Source organism: Camelus bactrianus, chromosome 21 (assembly GCF_048773025.1).
Source record: "Camelus bactrianus isolate YW-2024 breed Bactrian camel chromosome 21, ASM4877302v1, whole genome shotgun sequence".
In the NCBI taxonomy this organism is placed as follows: Eukaryota; Metazoa; Chordata; class Mammalia; order Artiodactyla; family Camelidae; genus Camelus; species Camelus bactrianus.
In genome coordinates, this window is record NC_133559.1 from 17823859 (window position 1) to 17851118 (window position 27260).

Consider the following 27260-nt stretch of genomic DNA (forward strand, 5'->3'; position numbering starts at 1 on the left):
AGGTGTGGAGGAAAGCCCTCTGGATTTGAATTTTGCCTCTGCCACTTACTGGTTGTGTAGCCACGCCACAAGGCTTAAACTTACTGCTTGTTGTAACGTTCTCATTTGTAAAATAGTGAAAAAATACGACTTAACGCTGATGTTGTTGTGAGGATTAAAGAAGTAAAAGTATTTCGAACAGTGTCTGCCATATGGTAAACATTCAGATAGATAGTGGCTTTTAGTTTTATTAATATAACCTTAGAATTAAAAGGAAACTAAAATGAGATAGTTCTTCAAGCAATAAAGGGTATATGCTGATATGTGTCAAAAGTGACCCAACCAAATATTCAAGTATCTTTTAATAAATATATAACAACTCTCAATAATTTTAATGATCGTTTTAGAATGAAGATAAAAGTTTACATCATGCAATAAGACATTTACATTAAATAATAATTTATAAACAAATCTCAGAAAATATGAAGTATTTTTACATGTATAGTATATTTTGTTTAGGTAAATGATAATAATGAAGCATAAAGAAAGAGAACAAGTATTTTCTTCATATCTGCTGTTAAAATTTAGGCTCTCATTTTGGATCTTTTTTTTTACAAAGGGATTGGTACATTTATTTTAGTTTTGATCACTATAAAATATCATGTATGCCTATAAAAGTGAAAAACACTGAAATGCTTAAAGTGAAAGCCCAGAATAATCCTTCGTGGGTCATTTCCCCCTAAATTTCCCGGCAGATTTTCCCTAATTCTTCCTATTAGAGCCACGCTCCTCCTGCTTCCTATATTGTGCGGTAAAAACCATCCTCCCATGCATGGCTCCCTTCCCTTAATGAAGCAGAAATGAGTACCAGGTAAATAAAAGCAACACAAAGTTCCAACATGCAATTTAAATTTAATACCATAAATAATTTTTAAGTTACTGCAATATTAATAACTGATGGGTTATACTGAGAAAATGAGACTCTGAAGTACATTATTTATGTGCACTTAGAAGGTCCAAAGTCTTTCAAACTCTACCAAATTCCTGGCATAACTACCTCCCACTACAACCTTGCCTTCTCAGCTCCATCAAGTCAAATGCTTGGTTACTGTACAGCTCATCTTAAGTACTCAAAATTCTGCTCAGGTAATCGTACAGTGGGAGGAAGAAATCTGGCTTAAAGAATGACCTCTAAATCTAAGACACAGAAAATGTATTATGTAGATTGATGATTGGCAAAACACTGAAAACAAAACAGAGAGTTCACGTAATTATTCTACTACTGTGTGCATTATATGGAAAATTATCATTTATCAAATAATAGGTCCATGATAAAATATGTCCGGACAAAGAAAACAAACTGCTGCCCTAGAAAGCTATTCTGTTTCAGTTTTCCATGACACAGAAGAGATATGCAAGAATGAAAATGACCTTCCACTTAACAAATGAACTAAATTGGGAGAGATTAGTAAAACTGACTGATTATGGAACTTCAAAGAAAGACAACTTTGTGATCAACAACAGAATATATTCACAGAATAAGTGGCATGTGATGGATAATCACACCTGGTCATTAGCCTAATTTTGGGAAAATTCTAAGTAAAAGGAAAAAAGTCTTGCCTAAACTATAGGATAACCATGTTAGCTGTGATACAGATAAGTGGATAAATCTTAAAAGAAGAACTTGCATAGTTCTGGTATTAGAAATCCTAAAAGAGCTATGGGGAAAAAAATCATGTTATAATCATTACCCTCATTTTATAGGCACCAAGTGTAACAGAATTTAATTTCAAAGGCCAGTGAAGCGACCCCCAAAATTAAAACAGCAAACATTCATGTTTCTAGCCATTACTGGTACCCTTCAGCAGAGTTCTGAAATATTAAAAAGTACATGTTAAGTTCTCTCCTTGACTCCTCTGCTACTTCAGAAATATCTTACTAAGGCTGACCTTCAAACTGCTTTTTCCATTTGGATGCAACTTTGTATTAACTGATGCAGTTACAGTTTTACATTCCTGAGAGACAAGCAATACTGGACTAATTCACAACTAAAACAGGACAGTGAAACACTGGAAGGAATTGGAAGTAGGAAAGAAAAATCAGAGAGGAGATCCAAAGTCTACTTTCTGTAAGTCTAAGGATCCGTCTAGAACTATGCATAGGACTCAGGAAGAGTAACTGCAAAATTAAACTTAACTACTTATGTGTTAGTCTCAATGAATGTGCCATTGGAGAATTCACAGTAAATACTCTTATTTCATTAGCTCTGGAGACCACATGAATTATTTATATAAGAGGCATCATTAAAATCTGGCTTGTGAACTCTGACAGGATTCACGTCTCACTTTTAATTAAGTAGAAATTAGCTGCAATGTAGATTTATGGAACCTGAAGAGGGTCATAATTAAATGTGATTTCAGGTGAAATATTTAGACAATTCAATCCTATCTTTTCTACCAGGCTTCAACAGACCACATGCCACAGTAATCACTGCCTCTTACTGAGCTGTTTGCTACTGCAGGCAACAACAGGCACTGGCTGAAATAAAGTCTCGTCTGACACAGGTGTTACTTTAAAATATAAAATGATGACCCACTGGTTGTACTCTTTTAAAATAGTTGGCCAAATCTTTTTGCTCTTTTATGTGAATTACTTTATATTAGAAAAATGGACTTTTTCTTTTTCTTTTCTTTTCTTTTTTGTTTTGGTTAGTGGAAATACTGGGGATTGAATCTAGGACCACTGTGCTATAGCCCCTCCCGCCATCAAGGATTTGTTTATGTAAGTAAAGTCTGAGAGCATAAACATTAGTATAGAGGAAAAGGATATTCATTTTTGGTAAACATTTTCCTATTTCTTTTCTGTTTTTCCCAAATACTACATATTAGGAGATTTAACCTTTGTGAAGTATAGGCATTACCTTGGAGATATTGGAGGTTCAATTCCAGACCATGACAATAAAATGAGTATTGCAATAAAGTGAGGGGAATTAATTTTTTGGTTTCCTGGTGCGCACAAAAGTTATGTTTACACTATACTGTAGCCTGTTAAATGTGCATTATGTCTAAAAAAAGTACAAACCTTAATTTAAAAAAATAATCTACTGCTAAAAAATGCTAACCATCATCTGAGCCTTCAGCAAGTTGTAGTAGTAACAGCAAAGATTGCTGGTTACAGATTGCTATAACAAATAATAATGAAAAAGCTTGAAATAGTGTGAGAATTGCCGAAATGTGACACAGACATGAAGTGAGCAAATGCTGTTGGAAAATTGGTGCTGATAGACTTGCTTGTTGCAGGGTTGCAACAAACCTTCAGTTTGTTTTAAAAAGAAAAAAAAAAAACAACAAAAAACAACCCACAATATCTGAGAAGTGCAGTGAAGTGAAGCACAGTAAAACACAGTATGCCTGCACAGACACGGTACCATGAGAAACTTGAGAGGCATTCTCAATCTCTCCCCTGCAAAAAATGTTCTCTGCACAGTCTACCACAGCCTAATGAAATCACTGCTACTCCATCTGCCTCTACTCTCCTAAAGAAACTTCTTACTCAGTACTCAGAAACTCCCCTAAAGGAATAAAATGATAAAATAGCTCAGACCCATTCTCGGCATCTCTAATACCCGGTTCAATGCCACATCCTGTCAGCACAAATGCAGAAATATAGCCCTTATCAGTTTACTTCGTAGCTCCACTCTGCCACCATATTCTCTTCCCTAGACTATTGGTTTCTTAGCTTTAACTCTTCCTGGTCTATCTAGTCTCCTAGATTCCACTGCTCCTGATAAATGTATTCTCCGCAAAGCAGTCAGACTGGGCTTTATAAAGCGTAAGTTGAATTATACCATGTTCTGCTTCACACCCTCTAATGGTTTCCTTCCTAAGAGAAAATTCAAAATTTTTAACATGACCTAGAAAGTCTCGCATGATCTGATCTCCGCTTAACTCTCCACCCTCCCCTGAAACGGTCTAGTCACATCAGCCTCTCCCAGCTTTTCAAAGCCACCAAGCTCTTCCCTATCTCAAGCACGAAAATACACACTATTCCCGTTGAATATTCTGGCTCAGAAATTCTCCCTCTTCTCAAGAAGTGTATATTCTTTACAAGCGGTTCAGAATAAGCGACATAAATAACTGTGGTAGATGCTACAGAGTGGCTGTCTCAGACCTTCATTCTACCCTCCTCCTAGATGGAAGCTAAAAATCTGAAAACTACATTCTCCAGACACCCTTTTGGTTAGAGTTCTTGATGTAAATTATGTCCCACCAGTGAGATTTGGAAGGCAGAACTGAGAAGAGGCCATCTTCCCGTTGATCTTGCTACTGGCAGAAAAGGTGGGAGACAGGCCCATTTGGAGGCACTGTCATAGGCAGACTCTTGTCTGAGTCACCAGACTCCTGGGGATGAGAGTCAGTGGTGGTGGCAGGAGTGGGGGCAGTAGCAGCAGGTATGGTGAGGTGCCCCTAAAATCAATGCCTCTAGTGTCAACTCCTGACTTCTAGTCTTGCAGCCCTCCCAACGTGTTTGTAAACATCTACTTCTTTCCTGCATTAAATCTTTTTTTAAAAAAAATCCCTAGTCTGGTTTCTGTTTTCTGCTCTGAACCTTCAGTGATACGGTGAGGTTCCATCTCTCTTCTTCATCTCTACACAAAAGGACAATCCCTGGTGTTACTTAGTAAGTACCTTCTTGCCAACTGGCTTTCACCTTCATCACTCTCTTGAAATCGCTCTCCCAAAAGCCACCTATAACCCTTGCTGAAATGTCTTATGTAGCAATAAAGTCATAAAAGCATCATCAGAAGTAACAGTGGTCTAACAAACTCATCTTGGAACAGTTATACCTCAATTTACAAAACGGGCCAGAGAGTTCATAAAATTTAATTTAAGGTTATTTATCCTACAGTGGCAACATAAATCTCAACTGTTAGTGGAAATATCTTGTTAGGTGCAGCACACTAGGCTGAATTAAATGAGATAACGCCCATAAAATGCCTAATAGTGTCTGGCAAAATTGGAAGCCCTCAGTAGTAGATAAAATCATCTTCAGAAGATTATAAATAAACTTATAATTAAGATAACCACGAGGCATTACACAGTCCTTTCATTTTCAAAAGCAGATAGTATTCCACATGAATCCCACAACCCCCTTTTGTGATGACAATGCAGACTGTTTTCACCCTTTATACGTATGGATAGCCTGGTTCTATGGCCACTCTTAGACCTCCTATCCAGCACTAAAGAAAGAGTGTAATACTCAAACATCCAACCACTTTGGGCAAACTCTTTTCAAAAGGTTAATTTCTTAAACTGCCCCAGGCCCACTGCAATTCCCTCTAAAGTCGCTATGAGCTTCTAAGATTCCAGACTGAGGTTAGCACTTCTGAAACCATCTAATTACCAACAGCAGTGCCGTCCAACAGAAATATAGCATGAGCCACATTAAAAAGTAAAAACAAACAAGTGAAATTTTAATAATATAACTTATTTAGCCCTATATATCCAAAATATTTTAATTCCAATGGGTAACTGACATAAAACTATTAACAAGGTATTTCACATTATTGTTTCATATTAAATCTTCAAAGGCCTGGGTGTGTAACACATGTACAACACGTCTCAACTCAAACCAGTCGCGTTTCAAGTGCTTGACAGCTGCAAGCGCCTAGTGGCCACCATGCTGGGCAGAGACCTAGAGACTAGCAGCCCTCTTTCTTGATCCAGGGATAACTTCTCAGCATCATTCTACTTAAAAGCTGAGCCAAGACTGCTAATATCTGCAGTATTAACCCTTCTGACATAAAGGAGACCTTAGTCTACACAGGACCTTTAGGGCAATCTAATCATGCTTCTCACACTGCCATCCCAGGCTCTAATCTTTATCTGTCTGTCTAGGTATCTATTAATCTTGTCTGTTGCCCACTTTTCCTCCACAGTTGACACTACAAATGTCTGCCATTATCCTCAAGCCCCTATCCTTAGCTACATCTGTTCTCTCAGCAGACAACTTTGTTTCCTGCTGCACAGAGGAAATTGAGACTATCAAGAATCTTCTCCTTAAAATGCCTATAGCCACAGTTGCAAGTGCTTGTTTCCACTCCTTTTCTCCTTCTATTCAGTGTTAAAGGAAGAAGAGATTTTCTTTTCTTCCTTTTAATAACTAACACTCCTATCTCTTGGCCACTCTAAGCCAGGAAATTTGCTCCATTATAATTCTCTTTCTCTTGTATTTTCAACCTTTCTCCTTCCAATAGCTTTCTTTCTGCATCCTACAAAAATGCTCACGTCTCTCCCATCACAAACACAAATAAACAATTTTAATTACTCCCCCATCTCTTTCCTTCCTTTTTTAGAAGTCTTAACAATCTCTATTTCCCATTTACTCCTTAAACTTCTGCTCCACAACTCTACCTAAACTGCTTTGGCAAAGGACACCAATAATCTTCTAATTGGTCACAGATTCTCTCCAGTTGTGGCTTCTCTCCAGCGTTTAGCACTATGGATCATGCCCTTGTTCCTGAGCCTCTCCCTTTACTCAGCCCACGTGACACCACAGATCAGGTTCTCCCCCTGGCTGTTCCTCCTCAGGCTCCTTTATTTACACATTCCTCCTGCCCAGAGTTCCCTCTTTGCTCTCTTCTTTCTTACCTTCCGGCTCTCCCTGGGCAATCTCATTCACTACTAATCATGTCTTTTCATGACTCTTTAATCTCTAAATTCAGCCCAGTCCTCTTTCCTAAATTTCAGACTGGAATATACAGCTGCCTAACCAAGGTCACCTGGTTACTCCACAGGACTCAGACACTCAACTTGTCCAAAACCAATTGCACCATCTCCCTCCCCCACCCTCTCCTTGTAAATCCCCTCTCTTTATGAATAGCACCGACATTCAACCAAGTTACCCAGGCCAAAAGGCTCAGGGAGTCACCCTAAGATTCCTCTCTCTCCCCCTCAGGCCTATTTCCAATCTGTCATCAAGTCACATGGATTCTATTTCTTTAACAAAAAATCCTTGCCTAACTCTCCTAGTCTACCCCCACTGCCACACTTCACCCTCTCATCTTATTTAGCCCACAGCAATCTCCTAACAAGCCAGCTTGGCTCTACCATCAAAAGTTGACTCCATTTATTTGTTAACGCATCTATTTAACTCTTGTAATCTCTAAACTCCTTAAGGACAAGGCCCGTGACCTCTGCATATCCAACACACAGAGTACGCTCATAAAAGAATCATTGAGTAACAGCAATGATTTAGCGCAGGAGTGAATAAACGAATGAAATGACGAACATGCCCAAATGTATGCACTTCATTAACCTCGCTAATGACAGGCAATGAAACTCAGCTTCTTGGTTACCAAGAGTCAAGGCCCCTTTGGCTAAATTACACTCTTCAGAAGTACCTATTTTAAGGAACCCTGAAGCAAATCCTTTTGAAATGCTAGTAATCATCACTTAATTTATCTATTTTGTGAACTGGTAGTTTTGTGTATCAGATTTTCTCAAACTAGGGCACACCTGTCTGAGAATGGAATCTAGAACTCTAAACACTAATCCCAAAAGCTCTGAAAGTGACTTGCTCTGTGACCATGATCGAGGATAATATTACTGTTTCATCACAGATATAAGACACCTTGTGGCAAATATGAAATGAGATCGGAGCAATCCACCAGAGTGGTGTTAGATTTGTAAGCACAAGCTCATCAATGACTTCTCCAGTGGGGAGACAAAGACACCCCGAAATTCCCTGAAGAACTACTGAATCTTCTGGAGAATTTACACAGCCTAGAAAGACCAACCCACTCTAAACATTATAGTAAACGACCTCTCATCTTATTTGTTGAATCTATTATCTATTTTTAAAATATGTACTCCTCTACTCTTCTATAATGCATTAATTCACATTATTATACATGATCTTGAGGCAAGATCTTCATTTAAAAAGAAAAGAAAAACTCTGTTTACCATCACTACAATGCCAACATTATTTTCTTGGTTATATTTTTAAAAACACTCATTTGTGTACAGAATATAATGAATTATTCTAGTAATGAGAGTACTTCATAAATCAGAATACCCCTTTACCTAGATAATTCAGAGTCAAGTTGCTGCCCTCAGAAGTATCTTGTTTTTCCCCAAGTCTTTATTGTAAAATGACATTTTTTCTCATCTTTAGTCTTTAACAAAATAGCTTTTTTAAAAAGGAAATTTTTTCTTCACGAGTTATATTCTAAAAGGTAACTTTATCCTCCCCACTCAAATTCATCTTTTCTTCCTAGTATTACTGTGAACTATCATCTTGAAATACAAAGTTTACATTGTTAAAGAAATTCCATTTCCTCATTCTCTTCTCTTTTCTCTGCCAAAGCAATTTTCAGAATGCATTACAGAAATTTTATTTTCTCTTATACTGCTGAAATGAAGCCATCTTTTTTAAACAAATGGTAACTTTGAACTTTAACTAGTCTTTACAGTTGAGTGTTTTAGAAAAACAATAGAAAAAATAATTTCAAAACTGTCATTGGGTAGTAATTGGAATAAATGTTGGCCATCTCCAACCCTGGTCTTCTGCTCACACCTCAAACACATGTCTGTCCCCAAACAATTATCTTCCACTACTCACTCCAACCCTCTACCCTGGCCTGTGCCAATGCAATTTCTCTTCTTTGGTTCCTAGTGGCATCACTATCTTCTCAAATGTTCAGGCTACGTAATTTAGAGCTATTTCTAACAATTTCATTCATTACCCACAACCAATTGGTCACTATCTAATTTGTTAATCTCTCCATTTATTCAATGATGATTTATTGATACTGATAATATGTGAAGTATCAGTTCTAGAAGTAAGGAAATAAAGATTAATAAGACATGATATGTTTATTCTATGAGGTCACAGTCTTACAAGAAGTCAGACAGGTGAATAAACAGTTAGTGATATGCTACGAACTGTTTAACAACCAACTCTCAAAAACCACTCGACAACAACAAACTGATTTATATTGTTTGCCCATTTCCATTGTGTAAATAGTCCCACCAAGAGAGAACGTGGAGTTGGGAAGTGATGCTAACAACTGGATCTTGCAGACTGGTGCAAATGACTCCAACACAGCACTATGAAAGCTCTCACAGTGTGACAAGAGGTCTACTCGAGATATTTTTCAAAATGCTCTAGGGATACAAACATGGGTTCTCATGATTGGTTTCATAGGATCTTCTTGGATCTATGAGCTTCCCACTCTTCACAGCTACTGTCTTAGCTGGTACAATGGATGTCAGCATGATAGATTTTTCCCTAACTCAGACACCTCTGATGGCTCCCTACTCTTTACAAAATAAATTCAAAGTTATAAGGCATGGTCATTCAAGCTGCTTCTCGACTTTGCCCTGAGGTACTCTTCTAGTTTCATCACTTCACACACATCTATAAGATGTATGTTTTAGAAAATATTTAGAAGTGAAAAAGCCTAATGAAAGAGAAACAAAAATCTGTGCATGGACCCAGGATATAGTATATGTGCTGCTGAAGCGGACCTAGGATATAAAAGAGGATACAACATATTTGCCATAACAGTAAAGAGTTGGTTTGAATCTTCTCAAGGAATTTTATTAAGTATTCAAAAACCATATACTATGATTTATGAAATAAATGTATTTCTAAAAATATGTAAAAAATAAAAATACACCGAAAGACTAAATTTTTAAAGGGGTAAAGATGAAGTCTGGGCAATACAGATAAGACAACCAGATTTTACATTGGAGAATCTCAATCAAATTAGAATATTTCCACTGCATGAGAGAAGACTTGTGACCATGTCTTCCAGGTATTGCTTTTAGGTGACACTTCACCAGGGACAAAATAAAACCTGGGACTTACACAAATGACTAAATAGCACCACAGACAGGACCCCAGGCTCTAGACATCATTTTGCAGCTTTTTTAAGAGAAGTTTCATGGGAACCCACAGAATGGGGATCTGAATATTCTATTGCTCTGTGGACTTGGATGCATGCACTATATTTCTTATTTCAGAGGTTTTATTGATTCCACATCATACACAGTGAGGGAATTCATTCAAATATCTAAAGGTAACAAGTTCATCTTGGAGAGTACACCAGAAAAAAACAAGACTCAAGGACAAATGTTCTACAGGTACTTTACTGAGAGATTTTGTTTTGTTTTGAATGTGTGTGTTTTATCTCAGGCAAGGATAAGCATTTACTCACACCTATTTCGTTTGTTTGTTTGTTTAACATTTCAGGCGAAAACTATACAGTCATGCTCCATGCTGTAGAGCTTTGGTAACTCAATTCTTCAAATAATTTCTATGCATCAAGTTACTGGAAATGATACCAGGCCCTGCCTGTGGGTACCTTCTGGGCCCGCCTCATTAAGGGGTTCCCTCCATCCAAGTGAACGTGCACGTCATTCTCCTCAATCTCCACAAGTGCCGCTGGCTTGGCTAAGAGATGAAGCACACCGCTCTGTACTTGCCTGGGGACACAGAGTGACCACAGTCCAGATATTTGCCAGGGAGTTTAAACTTGGACTTACTGCCACTTAATATTACCACAATACTGACTAAAAGAAAATATACAGATTATTTCAAGGAAATACAAATACATCCTTCCTTTGAGAATTCTGCCCCTACGGCGCACCAAGATGTGGTGTAGCACAGGGCTAGTCATTCTCATTTGTTACACAGTCGTTGCCCACCCGGTGATACCATCAGCTTCTTAGAAGGAACAGCCTATGAAACTGGCTGCTATTGAAAACAGTGAGTGCTAGATCACATAGTGTCTTCTTTGGGGATCCACGAAAAAATTTCCTCTTAGGTATCAGGAAAAGTTAGGGTTGTTTTTGTGAGCAAGTAGTTTGTTTATCTCATGGATACAGCCAATTATACAATTTGATTGTGCAGATGTCTAAAAACTAAGAGCCACATTGTGGCCTCCCTGTAACAAAAGGACCAGGTATCATGGCATGCGTTTCATCATGTGTAGTCTCATTTCCTCACTTGCTGTAAGTTATCTTATCATATTGCATAAATGTTTCTAAACTGCCTTACATTCTAACTGAAAAGAAGTAAATTTAAAATAAACAAATGAGGGAGTGGGTATAGATCAGTGGTAGAGCACGTCCTTAGCATGAACAAGGTCCTGGGTTCAATCCCTGGTACCTCCATTCAAAATGAAAATAAAAAAAAACTGGCAAAGCTTTTTAAAAAATATATAGTGCTAACTTATAATACAACTGCATATTAACAGCTATTTTATTGGGGGTTTTTTTGGGGGGGTAGATTATTAGGTTTATTTTAATGGCAGTGTTGGGGATTGAACCCAGAACCATGCTAAGCACATGCTCTACCACTGAGCTATACCCTCCCTGCTACAGCTATTTTAAATATCACAGTGATACATAACTGTAGGCATGTTGTTGATGCAAACACTGTTAAACCATGAATGTTTAAAAATCACAAAATTGCCATTTATGTGCTAAATATTTCACTTTGTGAAAAATTTATTTACTTTTATAAAACTAAACTCATAAAACACTTGTATGACCATTTGCTTTATTTGTTTAACAAGCTATATCAAAAGGAATCCTATATTTAAATCAGTGCTGTGGTACATCGGCTCATGTAATTCAAACTAATAGACTGCCAAAATTTATTAGTCCAACTACTCCTTAGATTAACAGAAACAGTTAACCAGCTTTCCTTTTCTTATCCTTTGTGGTTGTCTTGATTCAGGGAATATACAATGTGTTTACCAAACAAAATTCGCTGCATAAAAGGGGAAAAACTTATAAGACAAATTACTGCTTTGGCAAACAGCCTTTCATTCTTAGTTAAAATTAATGTGTGAGTTGCTTTATGTATTGTTTGTGCAACCCAGTGTCTCAACTGTGACAAAACCATAACAGATCTCTGCAGTGTGTGCCAGTAAGTAAAGTTGATGAATGTTGCTCACTGTAATGCCTACTGTTAACTATCTCTTCGGGTTAATTAGTGTTCTAAATATTACATCACTCTCTTGTATATTGATGCACTTCAGGAACCAACCTAAGACTGGCTATTCAGAGAAAATACTTTACAAAGGAAACCATATAATCATTTAAGTCAAAGTTTGTTAAACTACCACTGTAGCTTTTAGAAACAAGACAAAAAATTATAAATACCTTTTATCTTGACCTAGCAATTTCACCTAAGATAATTAAAAAACCCGTACATTTACTTACAAGTCTGATCTCTGCAATGTCCTTGACATAAAAATAAGAAAAAAAAAAATCAATAATAGAGGAATGGTTAACTAATTCATATACTGGAATATACTATGCCACTCTTAATAAGCAGGTTATGGAAGTACATTTAATGACATTAGAAAAGACACAACATACATTTTAATTAAATAAGGATGCTACAAAATTATAAATATTGTACGATCTAATTTTATTTTTATAATATGCATAAAAATGGTTTGAGGCCAAAATGTGAACAGTGTTTATTTCTGGGAAGTAGAGAAACATTAGTTTTTTAAATTTTTTTATTTTTGTATAGTTGGCTCTTGGTTCTTTTACATAATTTTCCTTATTTTTGCTTGTTTTTTTGAGGGGGGAGTGGGTGGGGGTAATAAACATGAATTACTTCAGTAATTAAAAAAAAACAAAAATTACATTTAAAAAATAATTCATCTCACTAGTTGCAGAACAGAGATGTCTTCAGTTTTAGTGTGTGCCTGATTTCACTCAAGAGGAATGGTTCTGAGGTACATTTGGGGCCTGGAGAGATAAGCCAGGAAGACTCACGCCAAGTAACATCAGGCATTTGTATTTCACAGGAAGGAAGCAAGTGCACTGCTTCTACCAAAATAACCAGAAAAATGAGTCCTACTTGGACACTTTAATACGGCAATCAAAGTTGGAAGTGCACATAATCGCCTAGATTAGTGAATTCTGTATTTGGGGAAACAAAGGAAATCAACAATGGACTCTGCAAGGAGCATGGGTTTCTTGGCTGCCTGATAAGCCTGGGGAATGCAAGCCGGTTGCTGATTGATAATTTGATTGCTGTTGATCATTCTGAATGGCCCGCTTTGGAATTCCATCAAAAGAGGGAAGGAAAATTTTTATAAAATTTATAGTACATATATGCACAATTTTTTACTTGAATTTACCAGGAAAACTGCCTCTGCTCCTCAAAGCTAGATGTCCCAAGAGCAAACGTTAGAAAAAGACTGGATGACTCAGATGATTGAAAATGTGATATAAAGGCCTTTGCTTTTAAGTCTAAATCTGGTGAAGCCAGAAGTAGAAGGTATTCGTATTTAATCTCATCTGTCTGGTATCTAATACAGTGAGTAAGCTGAAGTCCATTTCTACTGATCAGATAGAGAAATTAGGGGAAAAAACAAAAAAGACACCCCCCACCTTCAATTATTCATAGAAATCGACTTAATTCTATGTTCACTTCTCAGTACTGTTCTCATATTATAGACAAATGAAGACTTCAACACAGTTTAAATCTTTTGTCCTTTTTTAAAACAAATAGCATCATTGACAGACATCTGTTGGAAGTCTGCCAGCAATGTGGCATTTGAAGGTTGTCTGCAGACCAGCTGCATCACGTCACCTGAGACTGTCGTAAATGCAGAGTTTCAGGCCTCACCCTACACTGACTGCACCACAACCTACAGTTCATCAAGATCCCGAGGGGTTTCTTATGTACGTCAAAGTTGGAGAAGTACTGTTTCAGCATTTGGGGGGTACTGGAGATAATGAAAAGGTATAACACAGGTTCTCTAATTGGAATCTAGACCAGGAGGTGAGGCTCATTCATAAAAGAAAACCATACAGGGAACGTATGCCAAGTGCCAGATAAGATAGACAATGAGTGAGAGGGGAGTTCAAGGGCAGGCAAAACGTCACTCAGAGCTGGGGCAGTTTCTGGTATCTTAAAGGAAAAATGGTACTTGTAAAAGACAGAAGAAATGACTAAGGTAGACTCAACCCATCTTTGGATAAATTTACCCTCAAGCACTTTTGTAACTATGAACTAACTAGAGCTCTGAGGAGTGAGCAGGGTCAGGAGAGAAACAGGTAGCAGGCATTTGGTCTTGTTCAATACGTCCCCAAGACATTTGCTTCGTAAGATATTTGGCCCATGTCAAAAGGACCTTGAAATCTGGTCCTATCCAAAATGTCCATGAGCATATTTGGTTCGTGCCAAATGGTTTTGGACAGGACCAGGTAAGACCCTTTGCGCATGGACCAAATGCCTTGTGGATATTTTGGACAGGACCAAATGGTCCTGCAAATATCAAGGAACTTTTTGGTATGAACCAAATGTCTCATGGATATTTCAGACATGACCAAATGTTCTGCAAGGAGAGAAACTATTTAGTCTGAACGACTTACAGCAACTTGAAAATAGAATACCAATCAGGTAGCAAAGCTTCAGAAGATAATGGAGTAAGGAGTCTTGAGAGATCACATTGGTTTATTCTGAAGTATACAGCCATCTGTGAGTGAGAACAAGTTTTTAATCCATATATATTTTACTTTTTACAATAAATGTGTTAAATTTAGATTTTGCTTAAAATATAGGGTAACCTCTTTTTGAAGCATTACTAAATCTATTGCAAAGTACAAAATTCTTTTATAATACAGTCAATTCCTAGATTATATTATTGTGAGTTAATTTTTCATTATATTTTAATTAAGCGCATTAAAAAAGATCATCCTTCTACTTACCACAGAGAAGCAGTGATTATTGTTTTGCTATCTAGTGTCACCAATCAAAAATCAATATACAGAAGTGAAAAGGTGGCACCTATCTGCAAGATTTTCTTAAGCACCCCCAAAGTCCCTCTCTTTGGCCTTGCAAGTGGTAGGACTGTATCACTGAGATATAAATAAAACGCCTTACTAACAACATCCTGAGAACACCATGGCTCAGTGCTATTCATGCCAACTGTAACTGATCCTGGGCTCAAACTTGGCACTGATGTCAGTAGCTTTTACTTATTGAGAAACTGGAAAGGTTTCTTACGCATCCAAAAATGATAATTTCCCAGGGACTCAGGAAGGTTGAAAAATATTTTCCTTCCATCTCAACACAAAGCCTACTGTCTTTAACTAATACCACTAGTAGCTGACATTTGAAACTGACAAGCAGCACATGTGCAATAGGGAGATAAGACCTGGCACATGTTGCTGCAGCCTCCTGGGATTTTAGAATGCTCGCAGCTGCAGCTGGTGGCTGTGCCCCATCCCCAGCATGACTGCTCGCTCTGGGGAAACTCTAGCCCCTCCTTCTGACTGTGATGGGGATGTGTCTGATTGGAATATGGTTCTTTTTGAAGACATTCAAAACAAGTGATCTCCTCTGTGAATAAAAAGAAAATGGAAAGGAAAAGAGGTAAGATGTGAATGTTAAGCTAAGAGATCTTAATGGAAACAGTAATATCTGGTAGAAAACAGTCAATGCAGTCAAAAGGAAATAAAAGAATCATTAGGGAGAAATATTTTCTGAAATAAAAAGGAAAATAAATGGGAGGGAAACAAGGAACTGAAAAGGAAAACTCCTCAGGAAAATACTGCTGTTGAACCAATAATACTATATTTGAATAAAGCTTTGTTTTAATTGCCCTGGAAAAATATTACAAAATATTGTTTTATTTCAGTAGTTTAATGTCAGCTGCTTTTCTATTTCTCTCTTATTAGGTCACATTGTTTCATCTTTTCATAATCACAGAGAGCCTTATTATATTTGATAAGTTTTTAAGCCAAGTGTTGTTTGACACCAAAGCAAAAGAAATCCAAAACAACAGTTATTCCGAAATGTAAAAATTTTCTAGTATGTATTTTGTGCTTTTTTTGAGCTAATTGTATTAAACCCCTTACAGCCATTCATGAAAAATTATATTCGTTAGCCAGGATATTTTATTAAGCAGGCATTGCTAATTATTTTCACAATTTATTTTTCTTTTATAAAAATGTCATGCAAGCTTATCATTTTAAAATGTAGAAAATACAGTCAATCCTCATTACCCGTGCATTCAATATGCAAATTCACTTACTCACTAAAGTTTACCGGTAGCCCCAAATTAATACTTGGAGCACTTTTATTGCTATTTGTGGACACACACAGTGGCAAAAATTTGGATCAACTCGTTAACAAAAATTCCCAGTTGAGGCTGAACAAAGCAATACTATGCCTTCTTGTTTTAGCTTTCATCTCATACTATAGGCAAGTATTCTTTCTGCAGTCTATTTTTTGCATTTTTGAGCTTTTTGTTGGTGATCTCACTGTTTAAAATGGCCCCCAAGCATCACGTTTAAGTTCTGTGTATAAGCATCATTTGAGAATGAGTTATGGTGGTGGTGGCTGTGAGCTCAATGTTACTGAATCAGCAATATATATTAAATAAGGTATCATTAAAAAGGAAAACATAAAACAAGGTTATGCGTTGACCACTTGACAAAAAATGTGTCCAGAAGCTTATGGAAACCTAAGCCTAGATTTCCCTTTCCAAGCAGTATTTCAGTATTCATTAATTCAGCGTTCATGGTGACTTTACAGAACGTAACTACTGTGAATAACAAGAATTGACTGTGTAAGTACGAAAAAGGTCTTAATCACAGTACTACAACCTAGACTGCCTTTTCCACCACATGGTTGCCAATGGTGGATTTTATCTATCATTTTATGTCCTGTCAAACTCACTGGTTTAAGAAAATTCTATCACTGTGTTTTAATACGCACTTCCCTGATTAATAAGCCTAAGCACATGTTATGCGAAATAGGCATCTTTCCTGTGAATTGTTCCTCATTTTTTTTTCTTCTTTTGTCTTCCTCAAGCATAGAATTATAACCAACTAATCTTTAAATATATCTAATGTTAAAGGAAAGAAGGGAATGAGTACTGACGAAATTCCCCTGGTCTTTAGCTAGCTGATTGTCCAAAGAGACTCAGATGACTGTTTAGACGTGGCGAAAAGACACCCACCCTGGTCAGACAGAGGTCCAAATTAAACTGATTCAGTAGTCTGCCAGTAGAATTGTCTCATAAAAATGACAAAATCTTCTTGAAAAAAAAAATACATACCCAAATAGTGGAAACTCAACTCATCTCCAGTAACAGACTGTCCAGATGACCCAACGCTATCCATCCATTCCACTTGTAACACACACTGATCAGTGGTATGCGCACACTGATGTCTACGGCAGCAAGCTACTTTCTGGTAGTGTATCTCTTGAGGATCTGTGAAAGTAGTCCTACTTGTCTGCTGAGAATTTCAAAAGTGAATTATGAGGTAAAAGAACCTTAGTCCTCATCAGCTTTTGAAAGCTGTGAGATGAACCAAGCATAGAGGATTTTGGTGGAAAAGTGCTCTTCAAGATGAAACTTAGGAAATATGCTAGAAGCAAGTGATTTGAAGAGAAGCTTATATGTGGGGATAAAATTAAACTGGGAAGATGCCCTAGAAAAAAGCTTCAATATTGTTCTCCATCATTATTCCTTTTAAAAAGATTGGTGGCTCCTTTCCTAAAGTGTTCTCAGCCTGAGCCTGGGGAAGAACGGGACAGCCTGGTTTGAGAACATGGCTACAGAACCTGCAGTGGCTCCTCCAAGTCCCTTAGGCTCCTCTTTTCCTATTTGGAAAAACCTCATGCTTTTAAATGATTTTTTGCCATTTCAAAAAATAGTAATAGGTCCAAGTTATCTTAAGAACATCTAAGAGCCTTTGACTAGGAAAGAAGACCACAGGGCATCAGATATGGCTTGCTTCTTAGGATTAATTTATTTGAAGAGAAATTAAGACGCCTTCCTAAACTTTCTCCAGGACCATGTTAACATACAGAGGTGGTATTTATTTTGTTATATAAAGGAGTGATAGGATTGATGTCAAACTGGAACACAGAAAGAGATGACTCATTTTTTCCAAGTTGTTGAATATCTTATCACCTTACTTTGAGCTTTAGAGTGCGAAGCAAGTTAGTTCTAAAGGTAGTAGGCTAAGGCGTTAACCCAAAGATGACAGTACTGACCAGTGCCCTGGGATATCTACGTAAAGAATCGTGGTGCTTATAGCCTGTAATCATCGTCACCACCACCAGCACCTTGCTAATTAATTATTGGAAACAGAATTAGGAACAAGGGACTTAAGTGGGAGAGGCATATTACAGTTAAATAGGATGGTGAGGGTAAATTTCATTGAGAAGGTTCCATTTGAGAAGAGACTTGAAGAAGGTGGGAGTTAGATGTGTGGCTATCTGGCTGGACAGCATTCTGGGCAGAGAAAACCAACAGTATAAAGGCCGTAGCGTAGGAGCACCCCAATCCAGGGGTCATTTGCTTGGCCTAGAGACTTCCCTCATATCACGTTAATCATATCATAGGAGGAACACCCAGCCATTTGCCACAGATAATTTTGTTTGTTTAAAGATCAGTATAAAATAACTAAAAATAACAACCCCCCCCCCCAAGTCAGTGTGGTTTGATAGTGATCAGGATTATCAGCAGACGGGAGGCCAATTTGATTTACCAAAATTTCAAAAACCTGGCCATGGATCCGCTAATGCAATTACGTTTATTAAAAAAACATATGAGAGGATTTAATGCCATAAAGTTTCTTGCCATCACGGAACCAGAGGTATTATGTTTGTGGGTCCTTCCCTAAGAGGAACCTACTTAATATTGTAGGCTTTGGAATTACAGTTCAAATCTGTAAGTTCAAGCCTGTCACCTGACTGTGTGACCTTAGGTCACACAATGACATCCTCTCAAGACTTCAGTTTCCTCATCGGTACATTGGAATAAATCACAATGATCTCACAGGATTGCCAGGAGGATTAAACCACATAATTTTTTTTAGTACAGGGATTGCAAACACAAATGCTTAAAAAACAATGGATATTATTGATCACCACTTGTCCCCTTTAGAATGTCACATCTGTTTAAATGGCTTACTCACTTAAAGATTTTAAATATAGCAAAACTGGTAGATTTCAGATCTTCTTAACAAAGGAACTAGACTTATATATGGTATGAAGAAAAAATACTTACAGTAACTGAAGCAGCCTGCTAGTACTTGTACTATTCCTGCTCCCAAGAAGAAATTTTATTTTCTGAGTCTTTTCATTTACTTAGGTGAATCAGCAAAGAAAGAAATGGAGAATCGATTCAAAGTAACTTACAAAACCTTCAAGCTACTAAAGGGTCAACTACAAGAAATGCGAATGAAAATGATATAAAAGACACAAAAATGGTTAAAAGCTATAAATAAAAAAATTAAGTTATGAAATAGTAATAAAATAGCAGCCCAAAGTAAGCTGAAAACAATATACAGCTAAAAATAATTACAGAATTTTTAAAACCATAGGAACTAGCAAAAAAAAAAAAAATCCTAGAAGGCTTAAAAGATAAAGTAGTAACAAATTCCTCAGATTTAAAAAATTCCTTAGACTACAGGAACAAAGCAAGTTCTCTATATCGGTGGAGTCTAACAGAACTTTCTGAGACAAAAGAAATGTTCTATTGTCTGTTCTATCCAATACGGTAGCCCTTAGCCACATGTGGTTATTAAGCACTTGAAATGTGGTAGTGACTGAGGAATTAAAATCTTAACTTTACCTACTTGTAATTAATTTAAATGTAAATAGCTACACATGGCTAGTTGTTGGGTACTGTACTGGACAACACATCCGTAGACACGAGTAGCTCCCACAGCCTGTGTTCAGGGCTGAGAGGAGACCCCTTCCTCTACTGCAGCCCTTTATTAACTGTGGCCCCTGCGCCCCTTCACATATCTCTAACTTGCAAGCAAGAAGAAGCTGGATAGCTCCACAAACATGAGGTTGAAATGATTTTCCTTCTTCCAGTCTCTGACTCAGCTAGACGAGGGGTAAGTTTTCTGCGTGTACTCTACACGATACAATGTGGACGCTAACCTTTTAACAGAAGAAAACTATGTAAAAATGACTCAGTCTTATGTCTAGCCCTCCCAGCACTCTCTCTGCCCTTCTACCCCAAGTTCACTGAAAGAGCAGTTCTAACCCCTGAGGGGTCAATGACGCTTCTGTGTGCTTTCACAGTGCCATACAGTGACTATCTTAGCCGTTCATACTTTTAAAACATCTGGTTTATTTGTTGCTTCCACAACCCACACCGAAAACTGCTTGAGAGCAGATGCTGTCTTATTTATGAGTGGATTCCTAATGTACATTCCAATGCCTCTAAAATAACAATATTTGTTGTGTGAATAAACTGAATATACCACGTTTTTTCAAAATCTTTCATTCATCCCTCAACACATTTACAGCCTGGCTTTTGTCCTCACTATTCCACTGAAATTACTTTGACCATTTCCATCAGGCTTCCAATTATGCTAAGCTGGATACTTTTCAAACTCTACTCTTCACTCCAAAGTCAGTTTGTACCAAAATGGAATTCCACATTTCCTCTCAAATTGGTTTCTCCTCCCGTATCCCCTAGTTTAATTAATGGCATTACTTACCACTTATTATCCAAGCTGCCTAAGACAAAAATTTTTTAAAGAGCTGGGAGTCATCCCTGATACTTCTCCTTATGCCACACTCAGCTGATCACCAAGAACTGCAGATTCTATAACCTTCCTTAACATCTTTTTAACCTGCTCTCTCTTCTTAATCTACCCTCCCACTACCTTAGTTTAGCCTTTCATCACTTCTTATCCACATGTTTATATGATGTAAAAAGAAAAATAAATAAATAAATGGAAACCTCAATTAAATAAATAGTTAGGAGACCAGAAGAGGGAGCTCTCATGCCCTGTGAAGATAGCAGAGCCCAAAAGGTAGAAAGACTCCTTTCCTGGCAAGGATTCAGTTGATGAAAAGCCATGCACTCTGTTTACTATAGCCCTCCCAAGCTTCCTTTTCCTCTCTATAAAAGTGTTCTTTTCCCTTTGCCTCATGGGGACTAGCACATAGCTCACCAAAGTTGCAGTCTCCAAATTACAATCCTCTGATCCTGAATAAATCCATCTTTACTAGAGAACTATCTGGCAGTCTATTTGTTTCAGGTCAACAAGGACCTTCTCTTTGCTTCTAATCAAGCTGCCCTATGACCAGTCCTCCAGACAATCATCATATTAACTTCTCTAAAATGCAAAAATGGTCACTTAATTGCCTTGCTGAAAACTCACTAACCCCACACCACTTCCCACCCTTCAACCTTTGGAATTAATCCCAACTCTTTAGCACAATTTATAAACCCTTTTCTAATCTGGCCCTTGCCTACCCCTCACTGCATGGTCCAGTGAAACATGCAGTAAGAATTTCGCATAAAACAGATTAAAGATATTCCGGCCAAAGACTTAGGCTAATTCTCTCTAGAGTACCTGACAGAAATATGCACAAAGGAATTCAAACTAAGCATTATAATACTTTATTGCTTGTATTATTTACCTAGTGTAGCACTCCAATAATTTCAGCTAGACTATGGGGAAAGGCTCTATATTCATAAGTAAGGTCTGCTGGAACAGCCTAGATCTGCACGGTCCAGTATGGTAGCCACTACCTACAAGTGGCTATTAAGTAGTTGATATGTGGTTAGTTCAAATTGAGATGTGCTCTAAGTATAAGATGAATGCAAGATTTCAAAGACTTAGTTAAAAAGAATAAGTGTAGTTTCTCTCCCAGGATCCAGACTTTTCTGAGGGAAGTAACAGTGAAGGCAGATGGGAGGAGTATTGATCTCCCATTAGAAGCCAGCTCAAACCATGCTCTCTCACACTACTGTGCTAAACAGAACCTCTTCTTTGACTAGGCAAATGTTACTATCTTAAATTATAGCGCCAGCCATCATTTCCTTAGGGAAGCCTTTCCTGAATAACCTCTTCTTTGGGCCCCCATCCCACGTCCTCTCTACCCAACACTGACTGAGTTATATACTCAATGTATGTCCTTAGCATCCTGTAGTTTTCTCTAAGATAGGCTTTAGCATATCTGGTTGAAACTTGTCTGACTCTCCCATTAGACTGAGAGCTCCTTGAGGGTCCTAACTGTGTAGAAAACATCTTTGAGTCCCCAAGAGATAAGCATGACATTGGATTCATGACAAGTCTTCAGTACATGCTTGGACTGCTGAATAAAGAATGACAGGTGAAATGAACAAGGTAACATTTACTCTAAATCTCCCATTCTGAAACATGTTTCAATATCCACATGATGAAGCTACAGAAACTTGATGTAAGAAAGGTCAGGAAGATCTTCTGAGATAGTTTTTTCCTTATTTTCCCATCATTTTGATTGTCATTCTTTATGAAAGATTTTCATAAGTCATCAACTTTAAGCACTTACTTGCATTTCAGTTCCAAACTCTACATTTAACTTTCAATTCCATTTGTTGCTTTAGGAAATGGGCCTCTACTTAATATCCCTACCTGTAAATAAATTCCAGTGAAAGGGTAACTTATAAAGCAAATAAAGTTGATTTCAAACATTGACTAATTCCTAGCTTTAAAATTGAAGCTAACTATCTGTCTCTAGAGGTGGGTGGAAGCAGTTTAATTGTACTTCTCAACTTTTATACAACATTCATTTAAAAATTCTTTTTAAATGAATATGAATAGTTAAATCTTAGTTCCATTTATACAATGGAATACTACTCAGCCATAAAAAAGAATGAAATAATGCAATTTGCAGCAACATGGATGGACCTAGAGATTTCATACTAAGTAAATCAGACAGAGACAAATATATGATAGCACTTACATGTGGAATCTAAGAAAATGACACAAATGAACTTAACAAAACAGAGACTCATAGACTTGGAAAACAAACTTATGCTTACTTAAGGGGAAGGAGGGGGGATAAATCAGGAGTTTGGGATTAGCAGATACAAACCACTATTTACAGAACAGATAAACAACAAGGTCTTACTGTATAGCATGGGGAACTATACTCAATACTTTGAAATAGCCTATAATGAAAGAGAATATGAAAAAGAATGTATATATAACTGAATCCCTATGCTGCACACCAGATACTAACAACACTGTAGATCAACTATACTTCAATTTAAAAAAAAAAATTCAGGATCCTGAGATTCAAGAGGAGAATCATTCCCAAATGAGCCCCAACTCTTCATTTAAAAGTTCATTCACTTGCAGATTTTATAATAAAATAAAAACTATTCTTCTTATTATAAAAGTAATATAAGCACTTTAAAGAAAATTTATAAAAACATAGGACAATAGAATTTAACATTATCATAATCTTACCACCCAAAGATAGCCACTGTTAACAGTTTATATGTTCAATTAGTACCAAATTTTAAAATCCCTGTGGTGCAACTTTGCATAATGCAATAAGGGGCTCATAAACAACTAAAGCTTAAAAAATACATAGTGGAGTAACTCCTACTATGCTTAATGATGCAAGACTTGGGACCCTGAAAGAGCTTCCAAATTAAGCTCCCATAGATTATGTGCTCCTTTAGGAAAGATACCTTTTTCTTATCATCTTTATTATGACCAAGTTATGGGACCAAGCAATGAGCCCATGTTATACTATACTATAATAAATCGTGTTATTTACTATAGTATAATACTATAATAAATAGTATTATTTACTCCATAAATGTTCATTGAATTAATATCTAGAAAGAAAGGGAATCAGCAAGTTTTTATTGTCAGGACTCTTCCTTCTATGATTACTTACCTGCTCACTCCCCAACTCCTCCCCAATGATCTCATCTGTGTCATTCACAGCCCTGTGCTTTAGCTACAGTAATAATAAAGAATTTGCTAGAGACCAAAAGTGATGCTGTAATGCACCCATAAGTTTAATCATATCATTTCCCATCTTATTCACTTAGCTAAGTTCACTTACTCAATCCTCACAATTCAGCTCAGGCGTAATGTTCTTCAGGAAGTCTCCGCTGACCCCATTATCCATCCCCAGACTAAGCTAAGTGCTGTAATTCTGGGCTCCCAAAGTACACAGTACAAACATCTCACAATGCATTTGCCACAACACATAGAAATTAACTATTTTTTGTGTCCACTCAAACTATAAGCTCTTTAAGACTTCTATCTTTATATACACAAATACCAGTGCAGATTCAATAAATATTTATTAAATGAATAAAAGAAAGAACAAACTCATCTCATCCCTTTTTCGTCTTAGTTTTTCTCTCTTTACCTCTCTTTGGTCAGCTGATTACCCACAATAATTATCTTAAAAAAAAAAGTGAACAAAAACCCCTCTTGGCCATCAAACAGAAATCAAAAAATTAAAAACGGTAAACACTGAGTTCTGCTTATTTATCTAGCCAAAAAGTACTCCTTCCTAATATTTTGATTGATATTCAATAAACATTTAACATCGCCACCACATTCTCCTCATGTCCTCTAAAGCAGAATCACTCTCTCACAACCACACATATTACTTATTTCTTTTCTTCTTTCTCCCTGAGAAGATACAAAGTAGGTTCTGTTGATTTTCTTTACTGATGTCATCACATCTGCTCCTTTCCATTTCTAGAGCCCCTGCCTTTAATCGCTTCCAATTTATTTTGCCCTAGTTGCATCAAAGAAATAATTTAGCATACCCCAAATTAAACTACATATAAGGAATTCTTATTTCCTACTACGCAGAATTCTAATTACACAGAATCCACAATTCTTCAGCCTGCTTTTAAGGCTATGCATCCCACACTCATCTCTGCAGGTATCCTCACTTTATTTCCTCTAAGAAAATATATTTCATTGTGCTTCCAGGTATGCATTTCCCATTGAAGAGAAGCATATATTCTTACTGTACACCACAGTTAATTTGCAAATTTCTTCACTGTTACCTTTGTACATACTAGAGCTTTCCCTCTTCTTTGTGCCTTGATTCATCTTTAAAATCTGTTTACATCTCTCCTCCTCTAACAAAGATTCCTTAATTACTTTCAGGTCATATTAATTGTTCCTTTAATAAATAACCCTTCAACATTTGTATTTTACCTAACCTAACAATGTTTTAGTCCCTATTGGTAAGTTGCTCTGTGAGTGTCTGGAAAGACCTATATGTGTGCGTTTTTCGGTCGTTGAGAACAGGTGTACTGTTCTCCCCTGCAGGGCTTAATCTAGCAACATTCACACAACTTGGCTTCTTAATACATGCTGCTAATTTATTATCCTACTTTTAAAGGAACTCAACAAATGCTGTCTAAATTAAATTGAATTGAATTGGCTGTTCTCCGTCAGACTCTACAAGTGATAGTGAAATAAAAGAGCAAATTTCAATTATTGTTAGGGTTTAAAATCAGTAATACTTCCTATAATCCTATGCAATTTAGAACGTTTGCATGGAGCTTTTGCACATGTATTCAAATGTTACTTCTGCTTTTCAACACCACCCCCCCATTGTACCCCCCGACCCCCACCCCCATCAAACGTCCATGTAAAGAAAACCCAAAGCAAACTGAAAGGCACACTAGAGAACAGCTAAGTCCCACTGCTCACATTTATTTACATATCTGGTATGAAGCTACCATATCAACACTCCTCACCCTGAGAGCTTTATTTATGGCCTCCCTATGTCAAAGGATAATTGATACTTCAGAGAATTTCTGCCACAGAGCTTAATAAATTTACTTACCTATATAGTTTAGCAAGAAGAAGCAATAAAAGAAAATGCCACAGTAAATGTGGGTGCCCATTCTATATTGTCACTAGGCTAAAATTTACTTTTTGGGGAATACTAAATAAGAAATAAATTATGTAAAAAGCTATTTTGAATAAAAATTTGTGTTTATAATATTCACTTTTGCATTTCTTTTAAAGAACAAACTAAAACTATCAAAAACCTGTTATTTAGTTAATGGATGAAACAAACTTGATTAATATTTTAAACAGTAACTTACAGGATCAGCAGGTCCACAGAATTCTCGAAATGTCATTGTAGAATTATTTTGTTGAATCTCCATTGCTACACAAGGGCCAGAATACATTTCTGTCACCATTTCCTATAATATTTAATATAAAATAATATTAACAAATTAGTAGAATTTAATAATCTTTAAGTCCTCCTAATTGCATCAGTATTCCACTAAACTCAAAATGTTAAAGTTATCTTTAACTTTTTCTCCACCCATATGCTTCATGCCAAGCAGTTCCCACATTTTGTCCATTTTTCCTGCAAAAATATATTTCAGATATGTTCCCTTGTCTCCATTCCTACCACTACTACTTTTAATTTAATGCTTTACCACTTGACAATTTCACTATTTAAAATTACGTTCCAGTACATCTTCCTTTCAAAAGGCTCTCTCCCCTTGAACACAGTTCTGTCAAATGAACGTTTCTAAAGGTATAAATTTCAAAGTGTTTCTCCCAAAGAAACTTATAAAAATCATAATGAGTTCCAGCAATGAGGAATAACAGGAACCAGATTTATTCTCTCACATTAAACATCTAGAAACTACAAACGGTATATGTGAAACAACAGTTTTCAGACACTGGATGACAGCACAGTACTGTGGTTCCCGAGAGAAGGAAAACAAATGAGATAAGCTGTATACTTGCCCCCATCTTACTGCCTGAAGGCTTCCAGACAGGCAGACAGGTAGAAGGAACACAGAAGGGCCCAACATTCTCAATGAGAAGAGACAAAGCCTGGGGCTTAGGAAGGCCAATGAGGCCAGAATTGTAGGCGAGAAGGAGAGGAGGTCGGAGAGCTATAGGATAGTAAGCTACAGGGATCTGAGAGACATTCACTTGAGTTTTTGACTAAGAGTCTGTGTATGTGTAGAGGATACTACCCAAGACTCAGAAAATAACTACCAGAAAGCAGTAAATAAAACAATTCACAAAGATAGCATAAGGCTAAAAGAGTTTGAGCTTCTATCAGCCAGAGTGGAAAGCTCTCATATAAAGCACAGGGAATCAAGTGGTCCTCAGAAAGGTGCTGCACCATAGAAACTGGCCTAAACTAGCCTTAGATAAGGAACGCTCTGTACTCAGCCTATAAAAGCTTAAAAGTAAGTCTCAGAAGGATCAAATTGATCCTACGTAACTTGGCTAAGTGCCAGAACAAAGTCATCAAAAAGTCTACAAATAACAAATGTTGGTGAGGATATGGAGAAAAGGGAACTCTAGTATACTGTTAGTGAGAATGTAAATGGGTACAGCCACTATGGAAGACAGTATGGAGGTTCCTCAAAAAGCTAAAAATAGAGCTACCATATGATCCAGCAATTCCACTGTTGGGTATATATCTGAAGGAAATGAAAACCAGAATTCAAAAAG

General features: G+C 37.0%; 1 protein-coding gene across 6 annotated transcripts in view; it reads right to left on the reverse strand.

Moving 5' to 3' along the window:
* The window catches only part of NME7 (NME/NM23 family member 7), a 172010-nt gene that overhangs the window by 49541 nt on the left and 95209 nt on the right, over positions 1-27260 (reverse strand). For all 6 annotated transcript variants that reach the window (XM_010953830.3, XM_045515869.2, XM_074349780.1 and 3 more), the window contains exon 10: positions 25877-25978. In XM_010953830.3, the coding sequence (XP_010952132.1) occupies positions 25877-25978 (102 nt within the window). The remainder of the gene's footprint in view (positions 1-25876; positions 25979-27260) is intronic.